At 39.4% G+C, this 17,173-nt stretch overlaps 1 protein-coding gene across 1 annotated transcript in view; it reads left to right on the forward strand.

Moving 5' to 3' along the window:
• The window catches only part of LOC130919900 (voltage-dependent calcium channel gamma-1 subunit-like), a 37,557-nt gene extending 25,980 nt beyond the window's left edge, over positions 1-11,577 (forward strand). Inside the window, exons 3-4 of the mRNA XM_057842530.1 lie at positions 10,900-11,046; positions 11,109-11,577. Of these exons, the coding sequence (XP_057698513.1) occupies positions 10,900-11,046; positions 11,109-11,341 (380 nt within the window). The 3' untranslated portion in view covers positions 11,342-11,577. The remainder of the gene's footprint in view (positions 1-10,899; positions 11,047-11,108) is intronic.
• The last annotated feature ends 5,596 nt before the right edge of the window (positions 11,578-17,173 follow it).

Here is a 17,173-nt window from a genome sequence, read left to right on the forward strand (position 1 = left end):
CTCCTCCTGAATCCGAGATTCGACTTCCCGACGGACCCTCCTCTCCAGCACCCCTGAATAGACTTTACCGGGGAGGCTGAGGAGTGTGATTCCTCTATAATTGGAACACACCCTCCGGTCCCCCTTTTTAAAACCCGGTCTGCCAATCCAGAGGCACTGTCCCCGATGTCCACGCGATGTTGTAGAGGCGTGTCAGCCATGACAGCCCTACAACATCCAGAGCCTTTAGGAACTCCGAGGAGCTTGCCAACCGCCTCAGTGACTTCAACCCCAGAGATCGAAGAGCCCACCTCAGAGTCCCCAGACTCTGCTTCCTCAAAGGAAGGCGTGTCGGTGGAATTGAGGAGGGCTTCGAAGTATTCTCCCCACCGACTCACGACGTCCCGAGTCGAGGTCAGCAGTACACCATCTTCACTATACACAGTGTTAATAGTGCACTGCTTTCCTCTCCTCAGACGCCGGATGGTGGACCAGAATTTCCTCGAAGCCGTCCGGAAGTCGTTTTCCATGGCCTCACCGAACTCCTCCCATGTCCGAGTTTTTGCCTCGGCAACTGCCGAGGCCGCAGTCCGCTTGGCCAGCCGGTACCTGTCAGCTGCCTCCGGAGTCCCACAGGCCAAAAAGGCCCGATAGGCCTCCTTCTTCAGCTTGACGGCATCCCTTACCGCTGGTGTCCACCAGCGGGTTCGGGGATTGCCGCCACGACAGGCACCAACCACCTTACGGCCACAGCTCTGATCGGCCGCCTCAACAATGGAGGTGCGGAACATGGCCCACTCGGACTCAATGTCCCCCACCTCCCCCGGGACAAGGGAGAAGTTCTGCCGGAGGTGGGTGTTGAAACTCTTTCTGACAGGGGATTCTGCCAGACGTTCCCAGCAGACCCTCACAATACGTTTGGGCCTGCCAGGTCTGGCCAGCATCTTCCCCCGCCATCGGAGCCAACACACCACCAGGTGGTGATCAGTTGACAGCTCCGCCCCTCTCTTCACCCGAGTGTCCAAAACATGCGGCCGCAAGTCCGATGACACGATTACGAAGTCGATCATCGAACTGCGGCCTAGGGTGTCCTGGTGCCAAGTGCACATATGGACACCCCTATGTTTGAACATGGTGTTTGTTATAGACAAACCGTGACGAGCACAGAAGTCCAATAACAGAACACCACTCGGGTTCTGATCGGGGGGGCCGTTCCTCCCAATCACGCCCCTCCAGGTCTCACTGTCATTGCCCACATGAGCGTTGAAGTCCCCCAGTAGAACGAGGGAGTCCCCAGAGGGGGCGCTCTCTAGCACACCCTCCAAGGACTCCAAAAAGGCTGGGTATTCTGAACTGCTGTTCGGTGCATAAGCGCAAACAACAGTTAGAACCCGTCCCCCCACCCGAAGGCGGAGGGAGGCTACCCTCTCGTCTACCGGGGTAAACCCCAACGTACAGGCGCCAAGCCGGGGGGCAATAAGTATGCCCACACCTGCCCGGCGCCTCTCACCATGGGCAACTCCAGAGCGGAAGAGAGTCCAACCCCTCTCGAGAGGATTGGTACCAGAACCCAAGCTGTGTGTGGAGGAGAGTCCGACTATATCTAGTCGGAACTTCTCTGCCTCACACACCAGCTCAGGCTCCTTGCCTGCCAGAGAGGTGACATTCCATGTCCCAAGAGTTAGCTTCAGCAGCTGGGGGTCGGACCGCCAAGGCCCCCGCCTTTGGCTGCCGCCCAACTCCCTACGCACCCGACCCCTTTGGCCCCTCCCACAGGTGGTGAGCCCATGGGAGGGGAACCCACGATGCCTTTTCGGGCTGAGCCCGGCCGGGCCCCATGGGGACAGGCCCGGCCACCAGACGCTTGCCTTCGAGCCCCACCTCCAGGCCTGGCTCCAGAGGGGGGCCCCGGTAACCCGCGTCCGGGCAAGGGAAACTGGGGTTCATTAATGTTGCTCATCATAAGGGGTCTTTTTGAGCCATACTTTGTCTGTCATTTTCACTTCAATTAGGCGCTTTTGGTAGCCATCCACAAGCTTCTGGCAAGCTTCTGGTTGAATCTTTGACCACTCCTCTTGACAGAATTGGTGCAGTTCAGTTAAATTTGATGGCTTTCTGACATGGACTTGTTTCTTCAGTATTGTCCACAAGTTCTCAATGGGGTTTAAGTCAGGACTTTGGGAAGGCCATTCGAAAACCTTAATTCTAGCCTGATTTAGCCATTCCATTACCACTTTTGATGTGTGTTTGGGGTCATTGTCCTGTTGGAACACCCAACTGCGCCCAAGACCCATTCTTCGGGCTGATGACGTTAGGTTATCTTGAAGAATTTGAAGGTAATCCTCCTTCTTCATTATCCCATTTACTCTCTGTAAAGCACCAGTTCCATTGGCAGAAAAACAGCCCCACAGCATAATACTACCACCACCGTGCTTGACGGTAGGCATGGTGTACTTGGGGTTAAAGGCCTCACCTTTTCTCCTCCAAACATATTGCTGGGCATTGTGACCAAACAGCTCGATTTTTGTTTCGTCTGACCACAGAACTTTCCTCCAGAAGGTCTTATCTTTGTCCATGTGATCAGCAGCAAACTTCAGTTGAGCCTTGAGGTGCCGCTTTTGGAGCAAGGGCTTCCTTCTTGCACGGCAGCCCCTCAGTCCATGGAGATGCAAAACACGCTTGACTGTGGACACTGACACCTGTGTTCCAGCAGCTTCTAATTCTTGGCAGATCTGCTTTTTGGTGATTCTCGGATGAATTTTCACCCTCCTGACCAATTTTCTCTCAGCAGCAGGTGATAGCTTGCGTTTTCTTCCTGATGGTGGCAGTGACAAAACAGTGCCATGCACTTTATACTAACAAACAATTGTTTGCACTGTTGCTCTTGGGACCTGCAGCTGCTTTGAAATGGCTCCAAGTGACTTTCCTGACTTGTTCAAGTCAATAGCCATGTTTACATGCTGACTTTTATTCATACCGATTCAAATCATTCCGAATGGAAATTTGAGATCAGCTGTTTACATGTCACTTCATCTATTCCGATCCAGCGTTTACATGTGTCTGCCTTTATTCCGAAAGGACGTTTGACAACTGCCGTCTGACATGCGCAGATTAATCAAAACAAAGCGTCACGTTGCAAAACATGGAGATCGATCGTCAGAGTGCTGCTGTTTTAACTTTAACCCACTTGTTGTGTTTGTGGGGTCGTATCCGCTTCTGCTGTTTTGCTCTTTTGCCTTGTAGTAGCCGGTTGTCAGCGTTTTCCACCATTTCTAATCTGGTCAACACTCCGGTCTATTCCGGCTTCGTGTAACCTCTCGTGAACTTTTTTAAATAGTTCACTGTTCCTCGTTTTACGCCCATCTAAGCGAGCAATTATATTCAATTCTTTTAAAGTTTGAATTAAATACAATATTTCCGCCGGACTCCAGTTAGGTGCGCTGTGCTTGGATGTTGCAAGTGACGTTGCTTACGTCACCAAGTGACGTCACCACGTCAGTACGGAGCATGTGCAGAAAGAACGCAACCAGACACCATTCCGCTTCCCTGTTTACATGATATAATTTTACTTCTAATCGGTTTGGGAAAAGGAATATTCCACCCCTGTGCATCGGAATGAAATTCCATTCGGTTTGGGCCTGTTCATTCCGAATGAGGTGTTTATATGGAACGCATTTATTCGGTTTGAACATCTAAACCGATTGTAAACGTGGCAACTGATTCGCTTTTTCAGATCCATGTATGTATATTTTTGACCCAGCAGATTTGATCACTTTTTCTGTTAACCCATAATAAAGTCATAAAAGAACCAAACTTCATGAATGTTTTTTGTGACAAAGAAGTATCTGTTCCAATCACTCTATCGGAGAAAAATCAGAGTTGTAGAAATAACTGGAAACTCAAGAGAGCCATGACATTATGTTCTTCACAAGTGTATGTAAACTTTTGACCACAACTGTAAGTTAAGTATTGCCAATTTAGGAGCATTTTAGATAAAAAGTTACTTAGGTTCGTGAGGAAGGTTCTATACAACAGAGCCTTCCTGAGAAGTCTACGGCTTTAAGATGGCGGCTGCCTACGAACGCATATAGTTCTTTATACATGTTGCTAATGCTGCTGCTTTTTTTGGTGCCTTTGTCTTCGCTTTCGTTGGCTTCTTCGTCATCACCTCTATATTAATGTATGGTTGTAATCAACTCCTGTCTTCTTTCTGTACGCTGACGGGCAAAACGTCATGCTTAGAGCTGGCAAAATTAAACGATTCCTCGAGGTGGTGAAAATTCCTTGATCAGTTTTTAAAATCTGGTTACTCGAATTATTCGAGTAATCGTTTCAGCTCTATATACAGTATAATTAAGACCTAGCGAACACATGTGTGGACATCACATTTTGAAGTATTTATGGGGTTAGGTACTAAAACCCACAAAGTAATTGAGGTAACACTTTACAATAACTATCAGTTATAACTAGTTAATACATCATTACTAAACCGTTAATAAATGATTTATTGTTGACTTAAGTGTTTATTAACAGTTTGCTGTGATGTATGAAGGTTAAATGCCCCTCCTAAATTCAGTTTTATCTTGTGTTTCGCACAAAATGTGTCGCAAAGTCATGGGTATGTACTAGTATTTTGTTGATCTGCTATGCGATGGCTTAGTAGAGTATGTGTGTTTCTATGTATTAAACAAAATGTTCGACATTTCGTCTTTGTTGTTTCTTTGGTAAAGCACAACACATAGAAAGGCTTATGGGTGGAACAATCTGGAGGTAGAAAAATGTGACATTTTAAATATCGCATCAAATTTCCGTACCTCTGAACTTGTTCAATGTAATTGCTGTTCCTTAAAGTTTAGTTGATGGTTAGCAAGCTATTAATAACTAATCTGTAAAGTGATTTAATATATTAAGTATATTTAAAGCTTTTGTATGTTATTAGGACGTTATTCTAAAGTAGCACTTATTCCTCATTCACTAACAATTAAGAAATGAGGAATAGTTGCAACTTTAGAATAATGTCCCAACAACATAAACTATCAATTGATACTAAGCCATTAATTAGTAGGTGTAAATCATTGACATATTGCTTACAAGTCATTTATTACTCATTAACCATCAGTTTATTTATGACACATTAACCATCTATAATGCATAATTATAAATGCTGAACAAACTGAAAAACACTGCACTAATCAACAGTAAATCATTTATTAACTGTTTATTAATGATCTATTAACTAGTTATAACAGATAGTTATTATAAAGTGTAAAGTTGATTCTGTTCACAAACATGATCAACCCTAATTTCAAGAATAGCTTTGCTGACCCGGCAAAAGACAAAGAACAATAAAAATTTTTTTGACTCTTTACTGGTTATTTTATTTTACAGTGAAATTATTCTGTTTGACGCTGACTTCAGTTTTTGATGTCAAACATAACTGTTGTTAGCATCCAAAAACGTGGTGAGCGTACAACTCACCTCAAGATGAAGGCTTTTTCCCTTCCTCAAAGGTGCAGCTTCCCACTGGGTGCGGTTCATGTAAACAGGCCGCAGATCAAATACCTCACAAACTATCCACCTCTGTGCGGAGAGAGAAAAAATAAGTACAGCTGCTGTTCATGCTGCACAGGATGAAATTGATCTGCAAACAGAATCCATCAACAGGCGCAGACAACATCCGGACTGCATATAAAGTGACCTATATTATTTTAAATATGCGTATGCAACTCGTCTGGCGGTGACTTTACTGCACTCCCTTCTCATTTTCACCCCACCCGGAGATTGAACCAACGCTGTCACCACAGACGTAAAAAACATGAGATATTTTTCATTCATACAGTAAATACCGCATTGGTCCGAATATAAGATGGCCCTGATTATAAGACGACCCCCTCTTTTTCAAGATTCAAATTTGAAAAAAGAGTTTTTGAACACCAAATTAATTTTTATACAGAAAATAATTACAGTACATTCGAAACAAATGATTATAACAAAATATTTGAGAGAAAAAGCATGTTATTTTGCCTCATTCAAATCTTAACCCTTAAATACCTGCAACATGAAGCAATTATTAAAGAATCTCAAAATTTGAAAAATAAGGTCAGAATTAAACCTTTTTTTAAATTTGTAAAAAGAAAAGTCAATGAATATGTGTAATAAGCGCTCTAATATTTATAACCCTTGCTAAATCCTGTTTTTAATTCTCATGGAACCTGCAGATGCATGTGATGATTTGCATCCATCATTTTTTTTTTCTCTCAAAAAGAAATGTCAAAATTCTGAATTAGTCTCAAAATCATGAAATTTTAGGTATATCAAATGTGATACATTTGGCAATAATGGGTTAATATCTGAACATTTAAATACAGTGCCCTCCATAATTATTGGCCCCCCTGGTTAAGATGTGTTTTTTAGCTTCTAATATATATTTTTTAAATTCAAATAATATCGAACCTTAATGGAAAAAAAGAGAAAAATCCAACTTTCAATACAAGTGCATTCATTCAGTGGGGAAAAATCCCACATAAAGAAAAAAATATTTGACATCAAATAATGTGTGTCACAATTATTAGCACCCCTGGTGTTAATACTTTGTACAACCCCCTTTTGCCAACAAAACAAGGTCTGGGGACTGAGATGGTCCCAGTTGAAACCTGGCACCGTGTGCTTTGGCCAGATGAGACCAAGATTGAGCTTTTTGGCAACAAACACTCTAAGTTGGTCTGGCGTGCCACGAAAGATGCGCATGCTGAAAAGCACCTCATACCCACTGTGAAGTATGGGGGTGGGTCAGTGATGCTGTGGGGCTGTTTCGCTTCCAAAGGCCCTGGGAACCCTGTTAGGGTGCATGGCATCATGAATGCTTTGAAATACCAGGACATTTTAAATCAAAATCTGTGACCCTCTGCCCAAAGCTGAAGATGGGTCGTCACTGGGTCTTTCAGCAAGACAATGACCCTAAACATATGGCCAAATCTACACATAAATGGTTCACCAGACGCAAAGTCAAGCTCCTCCCATGGCCATCTCAGTCCCCAGACCTTGTTTGTTGGCAAAAGAGGTAATAATTGTGACACACATTATTTGATGTCAAATATTTTTTTCTTTATGTGAGATTTTTCCCCCACTGAATGAATGCACTTGTATTGAAGGTTGGATTTTTCTCTTTTTTCCCATTAAGGTACTATATTATTTGAATATATATATATATATATATATATATATATATATATATATATATATATATATATATATGTGTGTGTATATATATATATATATACAGTATATATATATATATATATATATACTGTATATATATATATATACACACACATATATATATATATATATAGATATATATATATATATATATATCTATATATATATATATATATATATATATATATATATATATTAGGGCTGTCAAAATTATCGCGTTAACGGGCGTTAATTAATTTTTTAAATTAATCCCGTTAAAAAAATTGACGCAATTAACGCACTTGGCCCAGCTCAGACAGATTTAAATGACAGAGGAGTGAAAGGCCCACTTGTTAATTGTGTTTTGCGGAGTTTTGCTGCCCTCTGCTGGCGCTTGGGTGCGACTGATTTTATAGTGTAAGTAATTATTGCCGTCAACAATGGCGGGCTACAAGTTTATTTTTTGATTGAAAATTTTACAAATTTTGTTAAAACGAAAACATTAAGAGGGGTTTTAATATAAAATTTCTATAACTTATACTAACATTTTTCATAAAGAACTACAAGTCTTTCTATCCATGGATCACTTTAACAGAATGTTAATAATGTTAATGCCATCTTGTTGATTTATTGTAATAATAAACAAATACAGTCCTTAAGTACCGCATGCTGAATATATATATATATCCATCTTGCGTCTTATCTTTCCATTCCAACAATAATTTACAGAAAAATATGGCATATTATATAGATGGTTTGAATTGCGATTAATTACGATTAATTAATTTTTAAGCTGTAATTAACTCGATTAAAATTTTTAATCGTTTGACAGCCCTAATATATATTAGAAGGTATAAAACATAAATACCGTATTGGCCCTAATATAAGACGGCCCTGATTATAAGACGACCCCCTCTTTTTCAAGACTCAAGTTTGAAAAAAGACTTTTTGAACACCAAATTAATTTTTATACAGAAAATATTTACAGTATATCCGAAACAAATGATTATAACAATATATTTGAGAGAAAAAGCATGTTATTTTGCCTTTATTTACCCTTTATTGCCATGCATGTATCACATTTGATACACCTAAAATTTCATGATTTTGAGACTAATTCAGAATTTTGACATTTCTTTTTGAAAAAAAAAAAAAAAAATGATGGATGCAAGTCAACACATGCATCTGCAGGTTCCACGAGAATAAAAAACAGGATTTAGCAAGGGTTACAGATAGAGATCGGGTCGAATCACGTCATTTTCAAAGTATCGGAATCGGCAAATAAATATCGGCCATGCCTTTTTTAAAATTTTTTTTTTTTAATTAAATCGCTTTCTAATTGTATTCAATGTTACAGACATAATATGTTACACTCATCCACAGTGTTTAGTTTAGGCTTAAGGTAGGGTTATCAAATTTATCCCGATAACGGCGGTAATTAATTTTTTAAAAAATGTATCACGTTAAAATATTTAACGCAATTAATGCATGCGTTGCACGACCCACTCACGCATTGTCGCGCTTAATCTGTAATGGCGCTGTTTTACCTATATACAGTGGGGAGAACAAGTATTTGATACACTGCCAATGGGAAAACCCATTGGCAGTGTATCAAATACAGTGGTACCTCTACATACGATCACTTCGACACACGATCTTTTCGACATCCGACGTAAAATTTGAGCCGCCATTTGTTTCTACATCCGACGAGTTGCTCGAAATACGACGACATGACAGCACTGCAAACGAACGCACGGTGGATTTTCTTGTGTGAGAAATCAACACAGTTTTCAAAAAAAGTTGATACAGTTGGAGAAACAAGGAAAAAAGTGATGCTTACCATTGAAATGAAGATGCAAGTTATAGAAAAATATGAGCTTGGGGTGCGCGTCCCTGAACTGGCTCAACAATACAGCTCCATGGTCCTCTTCCGACCACCGTTCGCCACTATTTATAAGTTAAGGTGACAGTTATCATTGTGGTAACATTGCCAAGGAAATCGCCAGCTTCATCACGTTTTTATCATTTATTTAAGAACTTATCCAACACAAAACGCCCATTGTCTTAAGCAGTTGACTGCTCTCAAGAAAACGAAAGTATTATCTCTACCGCACCGACCTATCTCACTGAGACGTCAGCTTCGCGGTGCGTTCAGGGACAGTAAAAAGTGTCCGCCATATTAGAATCCACTTCGTTACATTATTTACAGGAATAATTATTAATTATTCTTCTTATTATTATATTATTCTGAATTATGTATTCATAACTTATTTGTTTTTCTATGTTTAATTGCCATTTGTAACAGTGCCAGCAGTATTTATTAAGAATTGAGTGTATGTTTTTAGGCTTCGGAATGAATTAATGGAATTATAATGTATTCCTATGGGGAAATCCTGCTCGACATACGACCATTTCGACTTACAAACAAGGTCCTGGAACGAATTAAATTCGTATGTAGAGGTACCACTGTACTTGTTCTCCCCACTGTAGAGAGATAAAAGGCAGCGTAAAATGAGTAGGGTGAATTTTGGCAGCCTCTTCATGAAGCCTTTTTTTAACTGGCTAAAGCCTTACAATCCCTCCCCCTACGATTAGAAAAATATCATGGGAAGCAATGTGGGGAAGCAATTGATCTTTTTCTTAACACCCTATGTTATTTACCAACGCAGAGAAGATATATCAATTGGTATCACTACGCACAGTCATGGTTCCACTTCCCATCATGCATTTGGGCATGGCTACAGTATCATTTACTGAAAGCTCAACAAATACACTGGATGGCAATATTTAGTCACAATATACAAAGTCACAAGTCTTTCTATCCGTGGATCCCTCTCACAGAAAGAATGTTAATAATGTAAATGCCATCTTGAGGATTTATTGTCATAATAAACAAATACAGTACTTATGTACTGTATGTTGAATGTATATATTCGTCCGAGTTTTATTCATTTTTTTCTTAATGCATTGCCAAAATGTATATGATCGGGAAAAATAATCGGGAATGATTGGAATTGAATCGGGAGTAAAAAAAAGCAATCGGATCGGGAAATATCGGGATCGGCAGATACTCAAACTAAAATGATCTGGATGGGATCGGGAGCAAAAAAACATGATCGGAACAACCCTAGTTACAGATATTAGCGCTTATTACACATACTGTATTCATTTTGACTTTTACTTTTTACAGATTTGAAAAAAAGTTTTCATTAGGACCTTATTTTTCAAATTTTGGGATTCTCTAATAATTGCTTCATGTCGCAGGTATTTAAGGGTTAAATATGTAAACTAAAGTGCAATCACATTCGTAAATGACTGGCTTCTGGTTTTTGAAATGTAAATAACCAATCTATTATGATAAAACAACAAAATTGTATTAACCATCAAAGTGAAGTCTAACTGTAACTGTAGTCTTGAAACAAACCTGAATAAGGAAAAACATTGCAATAAAATAATGCAAACTGGTTAAACTTGAGAGTAGCTGAGATCTCTCATAACAGAACATCGCTTCAATGATATCTGGAGCCATCTAGCGTCGTGAATGGGTATAATGTCTAGACCGCGAATATAAGACGACCCCCTCTTTTTCAGTCTTATTTCAATGCAAAAAACACCGTCTTATATTTGGGCCACTACGGTATTCCCTGATCCTGTCATTTTTCATGAAAGCAAACGGTATGTTTAATAGACCCTGCTAAAAAACAACTTGATCTCTCGTTACAGAGTACAACATCTCTGCGGCGGCCATCTCCATCTTCGGTGTGGGCTTCATGATTTTAGGGTCTCTGTGTTTGATTGGCTCGTGCACGGGTAAAGGAAAAGGAAGACTATACCTTCTCAAACCTTCTGGAATGTTTTTTGCCTTTTCAGGTAGGTTGACTTAGCTAAAAGTCCTTATTCAACTGCCGACTCGTGAGTGTATTTTATTCCAGGTCTTTGTTCTTTCATCTCGCTGGAGGTGATGCGTCAATCGGTCAAACGCATGATCGAAAGCGAGGACACAATCTGGATGCAGTACTACTACAGCTGGTCCTTCGCTTGCGCGTGTGTCGGCTTCATCCTTCTGTTTCTCACCGGCATCGCTCTTCTCATCCTCTCCATGCCACAAATGCCAAGGAACCCATGGGAAACCTGCATGGACGCTGAGCCCGAGCAAGTGGAGTGAAAGGTTTTAGAGCATGACAAAAACATGAGTTGGAAGGACCTCAGCCATGATGGGAAGTTTACCTCGCAACCATCAAACAACTTGAATGTAGGTCTTTTGTATACTGTAGTTTTGAAAATATACACAAGAAATAAAAATGGGCATCAGCTCTTCTACATGGTTGATGACGGAGATGGAGAACACACAGTCGTTCACATGCAGGAAGACAGGCTGGCTATACTGTAGAATTTACAATAAACAGTCCATTCATTAAGTAAGCCTGTTCAATGAAATGTTTTCCTTTTCTTTGAATTTGTCATACTCTTTGTTCGGTAACACTATGTAACAGCGGTGTCATAAGACTGTCATAAAACAGTCATAATTATGACATGAGACTGTCATGAGCATTAAGAATGTTTATGACAGATGTCCTTAATTGTCATCCAGCTGATTATGTCACTTTGAACTGGACATAAGCATACATTAAAGGGATCCAAGGATAGAAAGAGTTATAGTTCTTAAAAGATAACTGTTATTATGATTTAAAATAGTTCGGTACTGAAACCCCTCTAGATGTTTTCGTTTTTATATAATTTGTAAAATTAGTTTAACTAGTAGGTCGCCATTGTTGTTGACGTCGCGGGGCGGTGACGTCAGAATGTTACGCTGCCGGGCTTCCAGAGTATGACTCTAGCGACATAAACATACCCCCTGTTCAACCCTTTCAATTTGAACTCGAGAGGAACATTTATGGGCATGACAGCACTGTCGATATTTCAAAAAACGAACAGCAAAAACAAAATAAACAGGAAAGACGGGATGAAATGAGACAAAAGTAGGGAAAAAAAACGTTCAGCCAAAATGTGCTACACCGGCGAAGCGTGCTACAAGAGGCGAATTTGACACTCAAAGTACTACCGTGCGCTTTCAGCTTGTTTTGTTCACGCTCTGCAATTCTGTGCTGCATACTGACAGAACATAATAAAGCCGCCTTAAAGTGCCTATGACACCATAATTTTTTTTTTTTTAATAGCATTACTATTGGAATTAAAATCACATTTTGAGACGATTCGACTATATACAACAATTTGGGAAAGCGCAGATGACGAGAAAAGTCTTTTAATCTGCCGTTTACCCCCGCCTGTCATTATCGTGCTCTGGCGCCTCCACCTGGATGATGACGTCAGAGGAGTAATGATTTTAGAATTGAGCCCAATGGAGAAGGAAGCATTTTTTGGCAATTCTGGTTCAAGCGTGGATCTTTCAAGTGATATTGTCGATTCAGAGGAAGCCTTTGGCATACAGCCATATACAGTATGTTTGAGTCGTATTTGGGGCAGGAGGAAGATTCAGAACGACAACAAATAGGGGGCTAATGACTACAGCATACTGTAAATTGTCATCATTGTTTCAATCTCTCTACACCAAAATTTTTACAGGATATTCTTTGGCTATAAGTATTTTTTCCCGATTGCTTAATAAATTGTATGGTCATGACAAATAATAGTCTTGTGCTAAATGGAATATGAAATATTTGAAATGCATTTATTCAGTATGACAGGGTTAAATTACCGCATAATGGTCAAAACTGACGACTTCTTAAACCTCCCAAACGGTATTTTAGTGCGGCTCTTGTCATTTCCCTCCCGGCGACTCCGAAATGGAGGAACGAGCGTAAACAACAGAGGAGGCGTAAGAGCTAGGCTAAATGCTAATCAGAATCAAGCGGCTCTTCCAATCTTTTTCACCTTTTGAAAATGAAAAATCACACAAAACTACCCCGACTCATGTCGAGGGTCACAGCCTTAACCGATCGGCCAGCCCTCGGCAGCGAGCAAGTTTCGGCTCGTCGTTCACCGGACAAACCCTGCCCGAGCCCAAGCCGATTATAGTGGTCTATTGGCGAGCACACGAAGAGGACCGAGGGGGTGGAAGTCTGGTCACAATCCAGAACTGGAGACAAGAGCTGGGGGCTCCCCGAGCATGGACGCTCATCGGCCGATGACCACGGTGCGCGAAAAGCTGCTGGTTGTCAGCCGAGTGGCCTTCTCGGTGGACAGGGAACATTGTCACCTACAAAATGCAAGCCACCTCCTTATCAAAACGTGTGTCATGATCCCAGTATTTGACTTTCAGCTTGTTTTGTTTAGATGCATACAGACAGAACATACTAAAGATGCCTTAAGAAAATACTTAAACATAGTAATATCAAATAAGGGTGGTTTAAATATGCTACTTTGACTAATGTGGTCAACAGATCTACAATCTGCTTTAAAGCTACCGCAAGAAAACACAACGCTTAAAAGTATGAGAGGGAAACACATGCAAAAAGTATTTTGAGGCAATGAAAATGTAATAAGACTCAGTAAAAATACAAATAGAACGTACTCCCCGCTTTTAACCAATGGGCACATGTGTTGGACGTCTCGCCGCATACAAGGAATTGCAGTAAACCGGTAGTATTCGTCGAGTGAGAGTGACAATCTACGTCATCACCCCGAGGGTCCATAAAACACGGAACCCTCCATAGGTCAAAACATGTACTAAATGTTATAGATTTTAAAATCAATGGCAATATTTTATGTGCTTCTATTAACGTATTTTAGTAAAAGAGAACAATTGTGGCTTATTAGAGCCTACAAGTCTTTAAGTACGAGTTTCCCTTTAAATGTCATAATTATGACGGTCATATGACAGTGTTAGGACACCAATGTCAGATGAAGTGTTACCCTTTTTTTTTTTCAAATTATATTGTGTGAATGTATCGGGCTTCAATCAGTTGTCCATATTGAATGAAGTTACATTCGCAGTTACAGTTAAAGCCAAATATTTACATGTTCCTTTTATTGTCTGACATGGCCAAATTTGTCATGTTTCAGGTCAATTTAGGATTACAAAAATGATTTGTGTTTGCTAGATGCCATAATAAAGAGAGATATTCTTTGTGTAACATTATGAGAAACTCAAAAGAAATCAGAAATCGATTATAGTTCATCCTTGGGTGCCATTTCCAAATGCGACTTGGAGAAAAGTATTGAGACTCTGGACTCAAGATATTCCCAAAATATATTTTTTTGCTAATCCTTATTGACCTTAAACAGGAAAAGATTTGTCTAAATTCATGTTTGACAGGCAAGAAAATTGTCTTTTTCCAATATATGTCAATATACGGTTTTAAAAGTACCCTGCTCACCCCAATTGACTTATGTTCAAATAATTTCCAGATGTGACCATGGTGTGATATGAAAACATTTAAGCAGTGCATGCTGCCTTTTGCCTTAAGTATGATATGTATTGTACATATTCCTTATTCTTTTTCTTACTTGTTATTTTACAAGCAACATATTAAACATGAAATACGTCAGAGTTTGACATTAAGTTTTAAATACATTTGGAAATCCTATAGTATTGTTTGGTAAATTAACTTTCAATCAATATGAAATTGGAATTAATTGCTTTTTCATGCTGAAACCTCCACAATGATCTTATGTATTATAGTGCGTGTTTATCATCTGTAGTACATATCGTGTCTGTCTACTAATTTTATTTTTTGAGTCTGGTATGGAAAAAAAACACCTAAATGTTTAGGTGGTTTTTTTCTGGGTTTAATTAACAATGTGTGGTTGAATTTCATGCTGTGTGTGTGTGTATCTTTTTAATGAAAAATAAATATGCTTGTAAAATATGATGACGCACTCTATCAATGTCAAGCAAACAGGAAATCTTTTTACAGTTATTATTAGCAAAACGACAAAAAAAAATTTGGGATTGGAACCACAATTTGCAAATGTTAAAAATATCAATTAAATTTTGAAAGCAGTTGTAAACTGGGCAAGATAAGTTGAAATTTTAAGATAGGCAGAGGTGGGTAGAGTTAAGTAGCCAAAAAAATATTTACTCAAGTAAAAGTAGCATTACTTCAAAATAAGATTACTCAAAAGTAAAATCAGCCATCCAAAAAATGTACTCAAGTACAATATACAGTGGGGCAAATAAGTATTTGGTCATGCATCAATTGTGCAAGTTCTCCTAATACGATGACGCACTCTATTAATGTCAAGCAAACAGGAATTCTTTTTACAGTTAATGACAGACAGAATGTGGAAAAAAAACAATATCACATTGTTTCATTTTTAAATAATTTATTTCCAAAATAGAGTGGAAAATAAGTATTTGGTCACCTACAAACAAGCAAGATTTCTGGCTGTCAAAGAGGTCAAAGAGAATTTCTTCTAACGAGGTCTAACGAGGCTCCACTCGTTACCTGTATTAATGGCACCTGTTTTAACTCATTATCGGTATAAAAGACACCTGTCCACAACCTCAGTCAGTGTCACACTCCAAACTCCACTATGGCCAAGACCAAAGAGCTGTCCAAGGACAGAGACAAAATTGTAGACCTGCACCAGGCTGGGAATACTGAATCTGCAATAGGTAAATCGCTTGGTGTAAAGAAATCAACTGTGGGAGCAATTATTAGAAAATGGAGGACATACAAGACCACTGATAATCTCCCTCGATCTGGGGCTCCATGCAAGATCTCACCCCGTGGCGTCAAAATGATAACAAGAACGGTGAGCAAAAATCCCAGAACCACACTTTTGGTATTGACCAAATCCTTATTTCCACCATGATTTGCATATAAATTCTTTAAAAATCAAACTATTTGATTTTCTGGGGATTTCTTCCCACATTCTTTCTCTCATGGTTGAGGTTTACCCATGTTGACAATTACAGGCCTCTCTAATATTTTCAAGTGGGAGAACTTGCATGCATTAAGAAAAAAAATAAAACTCGGATGAATATATACATTCAAAATACAGTACATAAGTACTGTATTTGTTTATTATGACAATAAATCCTCAAGATGGCATTTACATTTTTAAGATTCTTTCTGTGAGAGGGATCCACGGATAGAAAGACTTGTAATTCTTAAAGGATAAATGTGACTTTGTATATTGTGACTAAATATTGCCATCTAGTGTATTTGTTGAGCTTTCAGTAAATGATACTGTAGCCATTTAACTGTTCTGCCCAAATGCATGATGGGAAGTGCAACCATGACTGTGCGTAGTGGCACCAATTGATATATATTCTCTGCGTTGGGAAATACCATAGGGTGTTAAGAAAAAGATCAACTACTACCTTACTTCCCCACATTGATTCCTTCAATATTTCTAATTTTTGAGAGAGGGATTGTAAGGCATTAGCCATTTAAAAAAAGCTCCAAAGACTGCCAAAACTCACTCTACTCGTTTTACGCTGCCTTTTAGCTCTATGTATAGGTAAAACGGCGCCATTATAGATTGAACGCGACAATGCGTGAGTGGGTCGTTCAGTGCATGCGTTAATTGTGTTAAATATTTTAACGTAATTTTTAAAAAAATTAATTACCGCCGTTTACGCGATAAATTTGATAGCCCTACTTTAAGCCAAAACTAAAGACTCTGGATGAGTGTAAGACATTTTGTCTGTAACGTTAAATACAATTAAAAAACGATTTAATTAAAAAAATATATATATATATATTAAAAAACGGCATGTCCGATATTTTTTTGCCGATTCTGATACTTTGAAAATGACGTGATCGGACCCGATCGATCGGGATGCCGATCGATCTGGACATCTTTACTTACAAACATATAGGAAGACAATCTAAATGACCTATATAACTGAAGTCATTATATATTGCAAATATGGTTGCTCAAAAGTTGGTGGGGATAATTTGAGTATCCTGAAAAGTTGGTAGTGTTATGTCCCTACCGTCTCTATGCAAACCCTTGGTTTCATGACAGTCTTATGACGCCGCTGTCAAATAAAGTGTTACCTATGAACCCAAATATATTAACAAAT

Source organism: Corythoichthys intestinalis, chromosome 8, assembly GCF_030265065.1.
Source record: "Corythoichthys intestinalis isolate RoL2023-P3 chromosome 8, ASM3026506v1, whole genome shotgun sequence".
In the NCBI taxonomy this organism is placed as follows: domain Eukaryota; kingdom Metazoa; phylum Chordata; class Actinopteri; order Syngnathiformes; family Syngnathidae; genus Corythoichthys; species Corythoichthys intestinalis.